This window comes from Mus caroli, unplaced genomic scaffold (assembly GCF_978045245.1).
Source record: "Mus caroli unplaced genomic scaffold, Mus_caroli_1 scaffold_12, whole genome shotgun sequence".
Lineage (NCBI taxonomy): Eukaryota > Metazoa > Chordata > Mammalia > Rodentia > Muridae > Mus > Mus caroli.
Genome location: NW_028227267.1, coordinates 5,909,202 through 5,926,311, shown reverse-complemented (window position 1 = coordinate 5,926,311; position 17,110 = coordinate 5,909,202). Strand labels below are relative to the sequence as shown.

The window sequence follows — 17,110 nt, the reverse complement described above, 5'->3', positions numbered from 1 at the left end:
TGCATGGGCACATTAATTAAAACTTTCAACTATGTGCACATTTTGAAATTCTCTCTAAGTTTTCTTATAGATAATGAGTTGGCCTACTCTAAATATCTGAATTAACTCAAATCCTTTTGACCATCTGTCCTGTGTCTTCCACCTTCCCACAGAGTTTGTGATTATTGCAGGCTCATGACATCCAGTACTTGACAGTTTCATATGTGATACCAGCAATAACTCCATGGGTGGAAATCAGATGAATTATTTATTGAGTTTTCCATCAAGAAGGGTCATGTGCAGTTGACTGGAGATTCATTGCTGTGAGCAGAGACACAGGATATAGTGCACATCTTGTCTCTTCAAAGTAATATGACCCCTGGACCTCTGCCTACTTGATGAAGGTTTCTAAAATCCTTGCCTTGGAAGAAAACTAAGAGCTGTCAGTTGGTGAAGTTCTCAATCTCCATGTGCTGAAATTTCTATGCATTGTGAAAATAGGCTGAGTTTGTTTTGCATTGAACCTGTTACTATTATCTATGAGAAAGTTGAACATGCAGACAGATTAAATCATATAAAAACAAAGATTAACTATGAGGTATCCAGCATCAGATTCAAGACAATTTTATGTATTAAAAATCTTGTTAGATTATAGAGGATTGTTACAGTATGTTTGTTGTTGTTATTTTCCTTTGATTCTAAAGACAATGACTCACTATATAGCTCTGGCTAGCCTTGCACATGTAACAATACCTTCCATGGGGCATGTACTGCCATACATGGCTTCTTTACCTAAATGTAAAAGTAGACTTTTAAAGCACTTAATCCAAATAACACTAGTTAATTGCTTTCTTTTTTTAATCTTAAGAATGGTCTTGTCCTAGTGGATTAAAATGAAATGACATCCCAGTGAACTCTATCAGTCAAGTGTCCAGGCTATAATTTAAAAAGGTGATACCCCTCTTCATTCAACAGTGAATCTACAAATAAAATTATGGCACCATAAAGGGAATATTACAGCCACAACATATATATATATATATATATATATATGTGTGTGTGTGTGTGTGTGTGTGTGTGTGAAACAGCACATCTAATGCCCATGTTCCTCCTTCTTGCACAGCCAAAAGATAAACAGGTCCCAGTCAAGCCATACCTACCCTGGCCTCTGGAAGGTTGTTATTAATTGTCTAAACTCACTGTTCTGATTTCACCTAGAATTACTTATATGAAGAACAATTGACATTTTCTACCCTTGTAATTTTCCATGTCTTTATCCCCTTCACACTCTGCTGCAGTCTCCTCCTAGTCTCATAACTACACCAGAAATAGGACATCCAGGAGACCTCAGGAAACACTTCGATTGTTCAGCACAAACAGCTAAAGATGTAGTGCAAATGAATCCTAATACAGGTAGCTCCTGGGAGCCAACAGACGTGTGGCTATGGAGTGGCATGCCAATTTCAATTACTTTAAGATGGTCAGATAATAAAAACCAAAACCAAACCAAACCAAACCAAAGCTCAAACAACAACAACAACAGCAACCACAACAACAACAACAACAACAACTTGTCAGTTAAAATGAATTAGTTGGGTTTGTGAGGAGGCTGGACATGGGGGAATAATAAAAAATTTAAATTTACAAGTACTCTTTAAAAAAACACTTATTAGATATATTGGATAAAACACTATTCTTCAGCCTCACTATGAAGAAGAGGAGGAGGAAGAGGAGAAGGAGGAAGAAGAATGGAAGAAGAGGAAGAAGGGGAGGAGGAGGAAGAGGTAAAAGAGAGAGAGAGAGAGAGAGAGGAAGGAAGGAAGAAGGAAGGAAGGAAGGAGGAAGGAAGGAAGGAAGGAAGGAAGGAAGGAAGGAAGGAAGGAAGGAAGGAAGAAAGAAGGGAGGGAGGGAGGGAGGGAGGGAGGGAGGGAGGGAGGGAGGGAGGAAGGAAGGAATAAAACTTTGCTTATATTCCCACATGAGGAGTACTAAAAATTTAAATTTACAAGTGTTCTTAAAATATTCATTGCACATGTTGGATAAAAGACTATTCTTCAGCACCACTATGAAGAAGAAGAGGAGGAGGAAGAAGAGGAAGAAGAGGAAGAAGAGGAAGAAGAAGAAGAAGAAGAGGAAGAGGAAGAAGAAGAAGAAGAAGAAGAAGAAGAAGAAGAAGAAGAAGAAGAAGAAGAGAGAGAGAGAGAGAGAGAGAGAGAGAGAGAGAGAGAGAGAGAGAGAGAGAGAGAGAGAGAGCAGGCAGGCAAGAAAGAAAAGTTTGCTTGTATCCCAGCATGCTGGGTATTCATAGAGAGCTCAGACAAGCCCAGTGAGTGGAGCCCGCTAGTTGAGGTATATATTTACCCATGCAAGTTTTATTAGAATAGTAATCTTTCATTTTGCCTCTGTATATGGGTCTTCTCAATTTGACATTTGGTTTCATTTTGTCATGGTGTTTTCTGAAGAGGAAATACTCAATGAATGTATGTTTGTGTGAATACATTACAACCACTTGGAATGTAGACTTCCTAGTAGTCTAGGCTATTGAAGTCTCTATAAGGCCAACTTGGAGGATAAAGTGTAGTTTGGTGAAATTGTTCAGAAATATAAAGAAATGAGATGTGAGGGATAGAAATTATGGTTTCTTTGAGGAATTAGGTTCTTTGTACCAAGTATGGGGTGGAATCTGTTAAATACATTACTCACCAAATTCTCTAGGAGTTCTGAGAAGTTGGAGACTTGACATTTCATAAAGGCCAGAAGAGGAGGACTGGTGTAGTTAGTGACTTATTCAATTACACAAGAGACATTTTATATTTTAGATCCAGGTCATGCTGAGCCCAGAGTCCAACCCTTCAGGTGTTGTGATACTGGAAAGCACCTATTCACAATCATGTCATGGCCCCACTGCTTGCTTTGTCCTCCAAATGAGACATAGGTCCCTGCCCATTCAGCTTGTCCTTGGCCTCCTCCATTCCAATAGAGAACAAAAGACACCAAACAAAAGCACCTTTTATTTTCTGAGCTGATGGATCCTGGGAAGCTCACATGTCTGTTAAGAGGCCACTCTACAGCACATTTCCCCAAGAAATGTCAGCTACCTGCTCTGGAACCCTTGTTCCCTCAGTAATCTTCCACTTAAAAGTTCTCTTTCTTTGGAGGCTCTCATTGTGTGCCGTGTTCCATGTTCTGCATCCTCTTGCTTATTTCCAATTTCAGATAGCTGTTTTATCTTCTGGCAATGCTACCCTGTTAAATTCAGATTCCTTTTCATGGTTAAGGCTTTATTGGGTCACAATTTTTCTCCAGGACTTTTCTGGGATACTTCTCTCATTGGTAGGCTTGGCTCTGAGACTCACAGACTGTTCGTTCGAATGAGTGTGCTGTACTTCTTGGGGTTGCTAAAATAAATGAACTCAAGATGGAAGATTCCTTGAAGTGCCATATCTAACCAACTTATTTGCTCTGATAAGAGGAAAGCTTGGGAGGATACAACTTCTGCCCCAACACTGGGGAGTAACTGGAACAGCAGGACCCAGGCACCCAGGAACTCCACCTGACCAGTAGCACAGATTCCTTCCAGTCTGGGCCAGTGCACTGAGCAGACCTTGGGCATGAACTCCACCGCCAGTTCTCAACACCCAGAAGAAGCTCCACTCCTAAGCATACTAACACAACCAGGATTCCAGGATCCCAGGAGCGTGGTCACACAAGGATCTCAAGGTCCCAGAGGCAGCTTGATTCTGAGGAGTTCTGACACAACCAGGATCACAGGAAGGACAAGCTCAGATATAGTAAAGGCAGGTAGCACTAGAGATAATCAGATGGCAGGAGGCAAGCAAAAGAACATAAGCAACAGAAACCACGGTTACTTGGCATCATCAGAACCCAATTCTCCCATCATAGCAAGTCATGGATACACCATCACATCAAAAAAGCAAGATTCAGATCTAAAATCAGTTCTCATGATGATGATAGAGGTCTTTAAGAAGGAAATAAATAACTCCCTTAAAGAAATACAGGTGTACATGGATAACAGCTAGAAGCCCTTAAAGAGGAAACACAAAAATCCCTTAAAGAATTACAAGAAAACACAATAAAACAGGTGAAGGAAATGAACAAAACCATCCAAGATCTAAAAATGGAAATAGAAACAATAAAGAAATCACAAAGAGAGACAACCCTGGAATAAAAAAACCTAGGAAAGAGATCAGGAGTCATAGATCAGGAGTTATCAAAACAATGCAACAGATAGAAGAGAGAATCTCAGGTGCAGAAGATACCATACAAAGCATTGACACAACAGTCAAAGAAAATGCAAAAAGCAAAAAACTCCTAACCCAAAACGTCCAGGAAATCCAGGACATTATGAGAAGACCAAGCCTAAGGATAATATGTATAGAAGAGAGTCAAGATTCCCAACTTAAAGGACCAGTAAATATCTTCAATAAAATTATAGAAGAAAACTTCCTTAACCCAAAGAAAGAGATGACTATGACCATACAAGAAGCCTACAGCACTCCAAATAGACTGGGCCAGAAAAGAAATTCCTCCTGTCACATAATCATCAAAATGCCAAATATACTAGACAAAGAAAGAATATTAAAATCTATAAGGGGAAAAGGTCAAGTAACATATAAAGGCAGACCTATCAGAATTATACCAGACTTCTCAGCAGAAACTATGAAAGCTAGAAGATCCTGAGCTGATCATAAAGACCCTAAGAGAACACAAATGCCAGCCCAGGCTACTATACCTAGCAAAACTCTCAATTACCTTAGACGGAGAAAGCAAGATAGTCCATGATAAAACCAAACTTACACAATATCTTTCTGTAAATCCAGCCCTACAAAGCATAATAGATGGAAAACATCACCATGAAGAGGAAAGTACACCCTAGAAAAAGCAAGAAAGTAATCTTTCAACAAACCCAAGAGGAAATAACCACACAAACATAATTCTACCTCTGACAACAAAAATAACAGGAAGTAACAATCACTTTTCCTTAAGATCTCTTAATATCAATGGACTCAATTCCCCAATAAAAAGACATAGACTAACAGGCTGGATACGTAAACAGGACCCAACTTTTGCTGCATACAGGAAATGCATCTCAGTGACAAAGACAGACACTACCTTAGAGTAAAAGGTTGGAAAACTATTTTCCAAGCAAATGGTCCCAAGAAAGAAACCATTCTAATATTGAATAAAATCAACTTTCAACTAAAAGTTATCAAAAAAGATAAGGAAGGACACTTCATACTGGTCAAAGGAAAAATCTACCAAGATGAACTCTCAATTCTGAACATCTATGCAACAAATTCGAGGGCACCCACATTCATAAAAGAAACTTTACTAAAGCTCACAGCACACATCACACCCCACACAATAATAGTGGGAGACTTCAATATGCCACTCTCAGCAATGGATATATCATGGAAACAGAAACTATAGAGAGATACAGTGAAACTAATGGAAGTTATGAACCAAATGGATCTAACATATATTTATTGAACATTTCATCCTAAAGCAAAAGAATATACCTTCTTCTCAGCACCTCATGGTATCTTCTCCAAAATTGACCATATAATCAGTCACAAAACAGGCCTCAATAGATACAAGAAGATTTAAGTATTTCCATGGGCCCTATTAGTGCACCACCGACAAAGGTTGGTCTTAAATACCAACAAAAACAACGGAAACCACATATACACTTGGAAGCTGAAAAAAACCCTATGCAATGATTAATTGGTCAAGGAAGAAATAAAGAAAAAACATAAAGACAATTTAGTAGTTAATGAAAATAAAGATACATCATACCAAAACTTATAGGACACAATGGAAGCAGTGGTAGAAGGAAAATGCCTCCAAAAAGAAACTGGAGAGAGCTTACACTAGCAGTTTGACAGCACACCTGAAAGCTCTAGAATAAAGAGAAGTAAATACACCCAAGAGGAGTAGACAGCAGGAAATAATCAAAATCAGGGCTTAAGTTGACCAAATAGAAACAAAAAGAACTATAAAAATCAACAAAACCAGGAGCTGGTTCTTTGAGAAAATCAACAAGATAGTTAAGTCTTTAGCCAGATTAACCAGAGGGCACAGAGACAGTATTCAAATTAATAAAATCAGAAATGAAAAGGGATACATAACAATGATCTATATCTTAAAATAACTATTCTGTTTGTTGAATATTAACAGTTGAAAATACTAAAATCATGTTCTACAAACATCATGGAAATATTGATAATTTTTCTCACTGTACTTTAAATTAGCATTTTCTTAATGTTTAACTTCAAAGAATTTTTGCTATTTTGAAATTTTAAAAATATACTTACTGATAAAATAATTTCTCTCCTAGAAACATTGATAATCTTTTAAAAGTAAACTGATTGTTAGACAATGTACACAGGTATATAATGCATTTTAAATGCTCTCTCACTATGTCAGGTGGTATCATATAAGGGCCTTTGAATATATTTCTTTTCTTTTTTTTTAAGATTTCTTTTTTTTTAATTAGGTACTTTCATTCACATCTCCAGTGCTATCCCAAAAGTCCCCCACACCCTCCCCCCACTCCCCCACCCACCCACTCCCACTTCCTGGCCCTGGCGGTTGGCCATCAGTGGAAAGAGAGGCCCATTTGTTGTACAGACTTTATATGAATATATTTCTTAATAATTCACTTTTAATATTGTATGCTCTTTTACTATGCTTAATTCCCAAATAATATGTTGTATGTTTTGCAACAATTTAGTATTCAACATTAGATATAGGATCCTCAGTTATGAATAGTAGTAAATGTTCATTAATGATATTTTTGGGTATGAAAGGATATTAATATAAAAGGAACAATTTTTATGTATTATTTGAGTCTCAAAATACTCAATTTTATTAATATGTTTGATGTATAAAATGCATTTAAATAATAAAAAATTTTAAGAGGGAAAAAAAAAAGAGACAAGTGTGAAAGAACCTGGATATAACCACAATTAAACTGTAGCACTTGCTAATGGAATTCTCAGTAGGGTAAGTCCTAGTATGTGGTGCCCATGAGGGGGAAGAAACTCACTGAAGGATTGCACAGGCCTAACGAGTCCAATGGACACTTTGAAATTTCCACCAGCTTTGGTCCAGAAAAGATGGCTCTGCTACCTCTGTTAGTCAGTGACATAGTATGTTGTTAGTCCCTTACTCTTGGCTGATACTTTGATATTGATACTGACTGACTTAATGCTGTTGCTTTCGTTAACCCAGAAAGGAGGAGTTTCAAACTGTTTCTTATGGATAATTATTCTCACGTGGCTCCTTCTCATTCTAGTTATGAATGTACCTTTTTGGAAAACACTAGCATTTGGGCCACCAAACTGCTTTTGATATATGGTGAGTAGTTGAATTATTGCATTTAGTAAAGTCTACCTACTAGATAGACTAATTCTTCCTCAAATTGCTCAGTTTACATTGTTTATACTATCTCCATCTTCATTTATACTGTCTCTTTCTTCATAGTCTCTCTTGAATAATATATATTGCTTTAACCTTTACTGCATAACATACCCTCTTTAAATGCAATGGCTTGGAACCATGTTGTATATGTAAATCAATTCTCTGCATTAGTAATCTGGCCTGACTTATGCTGGGTTGAATATCTGCTGGTCTTAATTGCTTATTGCTATATTCATTTTTCCAATTAATAAGATGGCTTTCTTTCTAATGGTTAGTTATCTGTCTACTAGGAAAATGAGGGCCACTAAGCCACCTACCTCCTATCATCCTGTGGACTGCACTAGGCAGGTTTCAAGCTTCATGGCTACTTAGGGCTCAGGTTTGAAATTCACATTTCACTTTGATCACAATGTTTTGGCCAAAGAAAGTTACAAGGTCAACTCGGATTTAAGGACTGAGTAAAATGACCCTATCTCTTAGCAGGGGGAACTAAGAGTACAGCAGAGATTTGTACCATCTTCTGGATGGTCAAGTGACTTCAGCAATACCAGTCTTTCTAACTCCCTTGTAGAATCCACACATCTGCTTGTGCGCATCTTACCTGATTATAGGGCATCCCAATGTAGACACAACTATTGATTCCCTTTCCCTATAGGTCATTTTTATTTTTAAAAATTGTCTACTGCTTTTAAATGAAAGCACTGGGTTCATATCATCTTTTTCTATCTCTAAGCTCATTAGATTCCCTGAGAATCCATCTGGAAAGATCTCTCAGTCCTTGACTTCCCATCACTTATATTCCTCCTTTCTTCTTTAGTTTCCACACACAACTCATCGGGTATCTTCTCTCTCATTTAATCCATCTCTTCTTTCTCCTGCCTTAATACCTTCTTTCCATAGCTCCTCATGCCCCATGAAGCAAGGAGACATTATCTTGCTTAACCCATAATTTCTGGTTCAGTTCCAAATTACTTGTTCAAACTGTGCACTGACTTTCAAGTCAAGTGTGGAAGTTCAATTCCACACTTGAACAAAGGAAGGCCCTTCTGCAGCCTGAAGACCTATTCATTTGCCTCTCTTTCTTCAGTCACATGACATTTTCTCCAACTCTTTTAATGAGTTTAAACTCTACCCCACGTCTGGAATCAGATCCAGGAATTGTCCTCTATAGAGTCACATCTCAGCAATGTCTCATTTCCTGTTGTCCCACCATGCCTTAGTGAGGTACAATTTATTTTTCATGGAGTTATGCTTTAGCTTAAGTTAATGCATTGTTTGTGTTGTAGGAAATTTTCTGCTCTTGAATACTTTGATGTCCACAAGCACAAAGAAGCAAGTCATGTTTTCATTGTGGATAAACCAGATCTCACTGGACTGGATAAGGGGAAAATGTGTATTCAGCAAAACTTTCTGCCTTGAATTCTTGAATTAAATCTCTCATTTCATGCAATCATCTCCTTCACGCAGATAATTGTCACTGTTACTTTAAAAAGCAGGACTTACTACGGTCACTGCATCATACCCAGGGAGCTGGGGTAGGGACTCTGTAAGAATCCTGCCTTTTCCACTCAGTCTCTAGCATTGCTGTTGGTTGATTTCCATCACAGGAAGTTGTAGAGAATGTAGTATTATTTCATTCACAAAGTCACCTAGATGCCTCCCTTGCCCACTTTACCTACCATCTGACTCAACATTAAATAGCATTGCTCTAAAATCTGTCCACTTCTTTGTACTTCCATCCTTAGGCTACTTTCTGCTTTGCAACATCCTACAGAGTCTATACTGTTTTATACTCTTATCCCATTGTATCTTTCTTCAAACTATTGTTTACACAACAACAAGATTATTTCTAAATTAATGTCTACCCAAGTAGCTCTGTGTCTAACATACCACACACTATCAGATTATATGCTAATACTACACAATAGCATGCAGCACCTAATTGTTTTTCTACCTCATCTCTCCCTAGGAAAATCTTATGGCACTGCTTTTTCTAGTGCAGTCCCTCAAATACATTGTGCTCCATCTGCACAGATCCTAAACCCATGCCCTTCTGTCTTCCACGACATTCTTTCTTCTCTGAATGTCCTTATCTATTTTTATACATCTTTCAGTCAACATAAATTATCTTCATGGCTTTTAATCAATGATTCCTGCATCAAAATATAAGCTCCTTGAAGCCAAAACCCTTCTTAGTTTTGCTATTCAATGCAGTAATGGAGCCCAGCAGTATTTAGACTCTTCTGCATATTGAGTATTCAATAAATAATGAATAGTTGAATGGCAGAAGGAATGAACAAGTTAATAAATGAATTAATGAATACTTAGTTATGTTCTAGTCCTATAATTATGCATAAATATGTAAGACATGTAGTATCTTCTCTTAAAGCTTATTTTATCATTGAAAGAGATGGATATATGAATTATCTAGTGTTTATAGGGTTAAGTAGAAGCTTAAAGACAGAAAGACCGGTTTTACCTTGTGGTGGAGAAAAAGACCAGGGAATAAATATAATTTTAGATAACAAAATGCCACTAATTTGGAGGTTTTACACAAACCAATTTTCTAATTGTGGAAGTTAGAAGTTCTAGATTCAAGGGCTCCCCAGGGCTGTCTTCCTTCTATAGGTTGTCAGGTAGCCTTGTTTTCCAAATTCTGCAGATGAGCTAATTCCTCAATGCATGGCATTTTCCTTATCATTAAAGCCATTAGCCTAGATCAGTCATGTTTAATTTTATTCTCTTTCTTGTTGACCTCTAAATATATAGCTAGCTACTCTCTTTTCCCTAAGAGCCATCAGGTAATGCCACTGGATTCAACCAGATGAGTCAAGATTGTCATCACCATGTAAGGTAGTTGTGTGGTAAATTAATACATAAACATCTGTGGGGGCTTTGATGTTCTGTTTCCACAGAATGGTAAAATATCTTCAAGGGGAAAATGGGTTTAAACTTAATGGTTAAACACAAAAATTGTGAGCTAGCATGATGACTCAGTGTTTAAGAGCATGCACTGCTCTTCCAGAGGACCTGACTTCCCTTGCCAGCATCCATGTCATACAACCTATGCCTAATTGTAAATTCAGCTCCAACAACTTTGGCCTTCACAGGCACCTGGGCCCACATTCACCCAAATCTATAGGCATAATTAAAAAATAATAAAGTCAAAGGTACCAAAAATTGAAGCTACAAAGCAGGCAAAAACACTGGAAAAGAACACACCTAGAGCTCTTTAGGAACAACAGTTATAAGTAATGTGCTGTTGGCTAAAGAACTATATGAGTCTAGAGAGGGAAGCAAGAGCCTGAAGACGGGATACCTTGTGAAATGTGGTAAGGAAGGTAGGAAGAACCATGAAAAGTTTAACGTAAAGGAGAGAAGTATTACAAATGGAAGGACAGCTAGTATAGCAAATGGTATCCTGGAACAAGACCAGAGGAAGGTTCAGATGACAGAAAACCACACCAGCACCCTACAACAATGGCCTGAGCCACCACACTTAGATGAACTATAATTGATATCAAGAATAAAGAATCAGTGAAGTTAGGTGACTGAATGATGGACACAGGAATGCTGGCTGGATTGTTCTGGTAATGGAATAGGATGAACAGGTAGAGATGAGGTATATCACAGATGATGCTGTCCACATAATTTCTAAGAGAAATCTGAAAGGAAACAGTGGCCTTGAGATGGTTGTTAAACCCACAGTGCTAAAGCCCATACCATAGCAGAAATTCTCTTAGTGCTTAGAAAATGGATTTGTTTTCTCATGTGCAGTATTTTATTGGACCTGCAGCATTAGGAAACAGAACAATATACTAATTACTAAAAATATTTGCTTCCTGTAAGGCTAGTTCTATGTTCACCAGTTCTTTCTACTTTCGAAACTCTGGCCTTTGTCTTCTGGTCCTTCCAGGGAACATAAACACATCAGCTAATAGAAGCAGACACAGCAGCCTCCTCTTTTTACTTGAGCAACGCTGACACCTTCCTACATCTTTGTTCTGGCCTTTTCCTGGACTAATGTCAAGACATCGCTTCTAATTGGCTTTCCAAAAGCCTCTGCTTTTGTTAGACATTTGGATCTCATCCTAGCATCTGCCACATTCAGTGCAACTGTGAAATTGCTAGGACTCAGAAGGAGCCTAGGTCCTCAGTGTTGTCATCCCAATGTTAGCTCTGCTTGCCTTTGAATGCTTCGTGGTATGGATGAAGTTCAAGAGAAGAGCAGTGTCCCTGGCCTTGGCTAAAAACTCCAGCCAGATGGTCTAGGGTCTGTGAGTGCCACTGCCTTTCTGTATGATGTTAGACAAGTTGTCCTGTTATGGGGCTCAGTCTCTTCAGTATAAACAATAACATCTATTTTGCATGGATGCTGAACCAATCATTTGAGTTAATGGATGTGGAATATTTTACTGTCACACAGTCAAAAGCCTCAAATTATCAGTTATTCTCTAATGAGTATGTTAGTATTAGCAATTACTGGAGAGTAAAATAAATAACAAGAACTTTTTGTGTATACATGCAAATTCTTAATGAAGACCCACCTAGTGTTGCCTGGAGGTCCTTTCTTTTATTTCCTCACTATGCCAAGTTCTTGTCCTCCCCCTGATTGTCTGCCCAGGATTCTCCCTGTCTAGCTCTTCCTCTTCCTATGTCTAACTGTGCCTCCATCTTTCAGGCATGAGTTCTTCCCACAAAGGATTCTCTCCTATTTACCCTATCTGAGAAGGGGTCGCTAGTGCCAGTGTTCTCTACTTAGCTCTCTTGCCTTGACTAAAACTTTATGTGTATCCTTTATTTGTGTAGTATCCATCAGTTCTGTCAGACATTAACTGCCAAGAAAGCCTCAGCTTATATACAAGTACACACTTGCTCACACATACACATGAGGGGAGAGAGAGAGAGAGAGAGAGAGAGAGAGAGAGAGAGAGAGAGAGAGAGAGAGAGAGAAAACTTGGCACTTAGAATGTAATCAATAAATGCTTCTATTTTAAGAAATGAAGCCCTCATACTCTGATCAAAAGAAAAGACCATTCCAGGAAAACATAGAATTATATCGATGCACCTTTAATTTAGGTCACTGAGCTGTGTGCATTGTTCCACAGTCTGAGTGTTGCAGTCATTAAAAACAAAGGGAAAGAGAGGCACCCTTCCTCTATTGTATAATGATAAAAGTGAGCTGAGACTTTTCTTTCCAATGCTCATATCCTCATGTATCTGTTACAATCAGAAAAAAAGATGAAATCATTAGACTGCAAAATTATTTCTGTATACTTCAGTGTGTATCTGTTAAAACATGCATCCCATGAGGTGCTGAGAAGATGATATATCCTTTTGTCTTAGGATAAAATTTTCTGTAGATATCTGTTAAATAAATTCCTTCATAACTTCTGTTAGTTTCCATGTGTCTCTGTTTAGTTTCTGTTCCCAGATCTGTCCATTGATGAGAGTGGGGTGTTGAAGTCTCCCACTATTATTGTGTGTAGTGCAATGAATCCTTTGAGCTTTAGTAAATTTTCTTTAATGAATGTGGATGCCCTTGTATTTGGAGCATAGATTTTCAGAATTGAGAGTTCATCTTGGTAGATTTTTACCTTTGATGAGCATGAAGTGCCCCTTCTTGTCTTTTTTGATAACTTTTGGTTGAAAGTCGATTTTATTCGATATTAGAATGGCTACTCCAGCTTGTTTCTTGGGACGATTTGTGGATACTTCGTTCCTTCTTAGAAGGGGAAACAAAATACCCATGGAAGGAGTTACAGAGACAAAGTTTGGAGCAGAGACTGAAGGAAGAACCATCCAGATACTGCCCCACCTGGGGATCCATCCCATAAACATCCACCAAACCCAGACACTATTGCATTTGCCAACAAGATACTGCTGATAGGACCCTGATATAGCTGTCTCTTGTGAGGCTATGGCAAATACAGAAGTGGATCCTCACAGTCATTTGTTGGATGGAACACAGGGTCCCCAATGAAGGAGCTGGAGAATGTACCCAAGGAGTTGAAGGTGTCTGCAGCCCTATAGGAGAAAAAACAATATGAATTACCCAGTACTCCCAGAGCTCATGTCTCTAGCTGCATATGTAGCAGAGGATGGCCTAGTTGGCCATCAATGGGAGGAGAGGCCCTTGATGCCCCAGTATAGGGGAATGTCAGGACCAGGAAGCAAGAGTAGGTGGATTGGGAAGCAGGGGGAGGGGAGAGGGGAGAGGGAATTTTCAAAGAGGAAACTAGGAAAGGGGATAGCATTTGAAATGTAAATGAAGAAAATATCTAAAACAAAACAAAACAAAACAAAACAAAACAAAACAAAACATGCATTCCCAATAGACCTGTGCAAAGAAAGCTGAAACACCATAAGGTTTGGGGGCTTTCAATGGGCCCCTTGGGCACCACTTTCATTTCCCTTGAATGGGAAGTATGCTGGTGTGCACAGCTAGTCCCAGACCATCATGGACACTGGACTCCTATGCTCCAGAGAGAAACATATCAGCTGCCACAGAAATTTCATGCCTCACCCAGTGCTAAGCACATCCCCAGGGACAGTTTATTCCATTAACAATCAGCAGGATGCCTCACCTAGCTGCTGAGGTCTTCCATGTTCTTTCAGCAGGTTTCCTTGAAGGATTTTGTTGTTTCTTTCTGAAATCCAGGATACAACAAGAGTTCTTTTACCTCAGGGTAATTTGTAGTTTACCATTTCACCCTTGTTAAAAACAACAGCAGTCGCAGCAACAACAACTAAACAAACAAAAACCGCATAAATACAAATCCTTGGTTTAAAAAAAATAGATATAACTTTAGTACATATTGAAATAGTAAAAATGGGAGTAAATATTGACATAACTCTAAAGGAATTATGGAATATAAGTATGTATTAGGAGATTGAAAATGTAGACTAGAAGACCTCAGGAATGGCCTGGGAAGTACCATGCAAGCAATAACTTAACCTCCAAACAGAGATTTCATACACAAGGTTTGTCACCAGCTGTGAGAGCCACTCACCCGCACTGCTCTGTAGGAGTGCTGATTCCTAGCATGAGGTCCTTGGGCCCCTAAGTTGGTCTATTACAACACAGCAAGGTGTGTCCAGAACTGTAGATATAGTTTTAAAGTATATGCGTGGACAATTTTTGTTGGATTTGGTCTAAAGATTGCAATGATTTTCCCAGGAAAAATTGAAGCAGAAGAGCAGCTGATAGCCATCCTGCCTATTACCCGTGCCATCGCAGCCATTTTACCTATTACTCATGCCTTTGCAGCCACTCTATTACCCATGCCATTGCGGCCATTTTACCTATTACTCATGCCTTTGCAGCCATTCTATTACCCATGCCATTGCGGCCATTCTGCCTATTACCCGTGCCATTACGGCCTTTGAGGTGACCACCATTTTTTTTATTCTTTTTTTATTAGAAATTTTCTTTATTTACATTTCAAATGCTATCCCGAAAGTTCCCTATACTCTCCCCGCGCCTTGCTCCCCTACCCACCCACTCCCACTTCTTGGCCCTGGTGTTCCCCTGTACTGGGGCATATAAAGTTTGCAAGACCCAGGGGCCTCTCTTCCCAGTGATGGTCTGCTAGGCCATCTTCTGCTACATACATATACAGCTAGAGACACGAGCTCTGGGGGTACTGGTTAGTTCATATTGTTGTTCCACCTATAGGGTTGCAGACCCCTTCAGCTCCTTGGATGTTTTCTCTAGCTCCTACATTGGGGGCCCTGTGATCCATCCTATAGATGACTTTGAGAATCCACTTCTGTATTTGCCAGGCACTGGCATAGCCCCACACAAGACAGCTTTATCAGGGTCCTTTCAGCAAAATCTTGCTGGCATATGCAATAGTGTCTGCATTTGGTGGCTGATTATGGGATGGATCCCCAAGTGGGTTAGTCTCTGGATGGTCCATCCATTCATCTTAGCTCCAAACTTTGTCTCTGTAACTCCTTCCATGAGTATTTCATTCCCTATTCTAAGGAGGAATGAAGTATCCACCCATTGGTCTTCCTTCTTGATTCTCTTGTGTTTTGCAAATTGTATCTTGGGTATTCTAAGTTTCCTATCAGTGAGTCATGTCAAGTGACTTCTTTTGTGATTGGGTTACCTCACTCAGGATGATATCCTCCAGATACATCCATTTCCCCAAGAATTTCATAAATTTGTTGTTTTTAATAGCTGAGTAGTACTCCATTGTATAAATGTACCACCACCATGTTTCCCACAAAACAGTTTCACTTCATTATAGGTCCATGACAAACTTGTTAAGGAACACCTGACACTGGTATTCTTTTTAGTGAAACAATGTAAGACTTCTCCAACAGCATCAGTTCTTGGGCAACATTCCTCTCACACTCCTTTGTGTATAACACATATAGTTTTTTCCATTAGTAAGTTGTTATGTATCTCTCAGCAGTATTCAATACAAAAGACATTGAAATGTTTATTACATATACAATAGCAATAATTCAATATAGTTTCTAATTATTCCATGTATTTTTCTATTTTTTTTCATTTTCTTGAAAAAATATCTAGACTTTAAAAATCCACACACTGTAATAACAATTGTACCTTAAAGTTTGTCCAAAAATGTTTGACATTTATTTGTAATGAGTGTCTCAATATTGTGTACTCTCCTCCCTCTTGAGGCATATAATATTTAATCATTTCCCACTTTGCAATCTGCCATCAATGAATACAGTTGGTTTGTTAGAGATTGTGTCTTAGTCAGTCAAAGCTGCTACAATAGTTCCATAGGCTTGTCAGTTTAAACATTAGAAGTATATATTACAGGTGTTGTCAACAAGGAGACAAAATTCAAAGTTCTGGAAGTCTGGGCTTAATTTCAAGGCTTCCTCTGTGACTTTACTCTCCTGTGTACTTACTGAATGTATTTAGAGATCAAGATCAGAATAGAGCTCACTTGCCAGGTGGTAGTGGTGCACACCTTTAATCCCAGCACTCAGCAGAGGCTGGCAGATCTTTATGAGTTTGAGGCCAGCATATTTTATAAAATTAGTTCCAGGACAGCCAGAACTGTTACAACAAGAAACCCTGGAAAGAAAGAAAGAAAAAGAGAGAGAGAGAGAGAGAGAGAGAGAGAGAGAGAGAGAGAGAGAGAGAGAAAGGAAGGAAGGAAGGAAGGAAGGAAGGAAGGAAGGAAGGAAGGAAAGAAGGAAGGAAGGAAGGAAGGAAGGAAGGAAGGAAGGAAGGAAAAAGGAAGAAAGGAAGAAGAAAGGAAGAAAGGAAGAAAGGAAGAAAGGAAGAAAGGAAGGAAGGAAGGAAGGAAGAAAGAAAGAAAGAAAGAAAGAAAGAAAGAAAGAAAGAAAGAAAGAAAGAAAGAAAGAAAGAAAGAAAGGAAGGAAGGAAGGAGGGCTCTCTACTATTTCTTCTTATAAGGACACTAATCTCCCAGGGAAAAGGTCTCATCCATATGTCTTTATTTAATATAAGTAATTAAATAGCAATATATGCATTTCTGATGTTTAAATCAACAAGTCTGTGGCATTTGGTTGTAGCAACTTTGGCTGACTAAGACACAACCTTTAACATACCAATTGTATTCTTTCATTGTACACTGACTTCTTTTGTGGCACCAGCTTTAAAGACAGACACACCAGGACTTGCGGTTTTAACATATAATGTTGGATGTATTTAGCTCCTGATTACAAGGGGCAA

At 38.6% G+C, this 17,110-nt stretch overlaps 1 protein-coding gene across 6 annotated transcripts in view; it reads left to right on the top strand.

Moving 5' to 3' along the window:
• Positions 1–17,110, top strand: part of Synpr (synaptoporin) — a 350,940-nt gene that overhangs the window by 181,442 nt on the left and 152,388 nt on the right. The window contains exon 1 of one of the 6 annotated variants that reach the window (XM_029468703.1): positions 7,341–7,359. The exons of the other annotated variants lie outside the window; for them this stretch is intronic. Coding sequence (XP_029324563.1) covers positions 7,357–7,359 — 3 coding nt within the window. The 5' untranslated portion in view covers positions 7,341–7,356. Of the gene's footprint in view, positions 1–7,340; positions 7,360–17,110 lie in introns of those variants that run through there. 6 annotated transcript variants of the gene reach the window in all.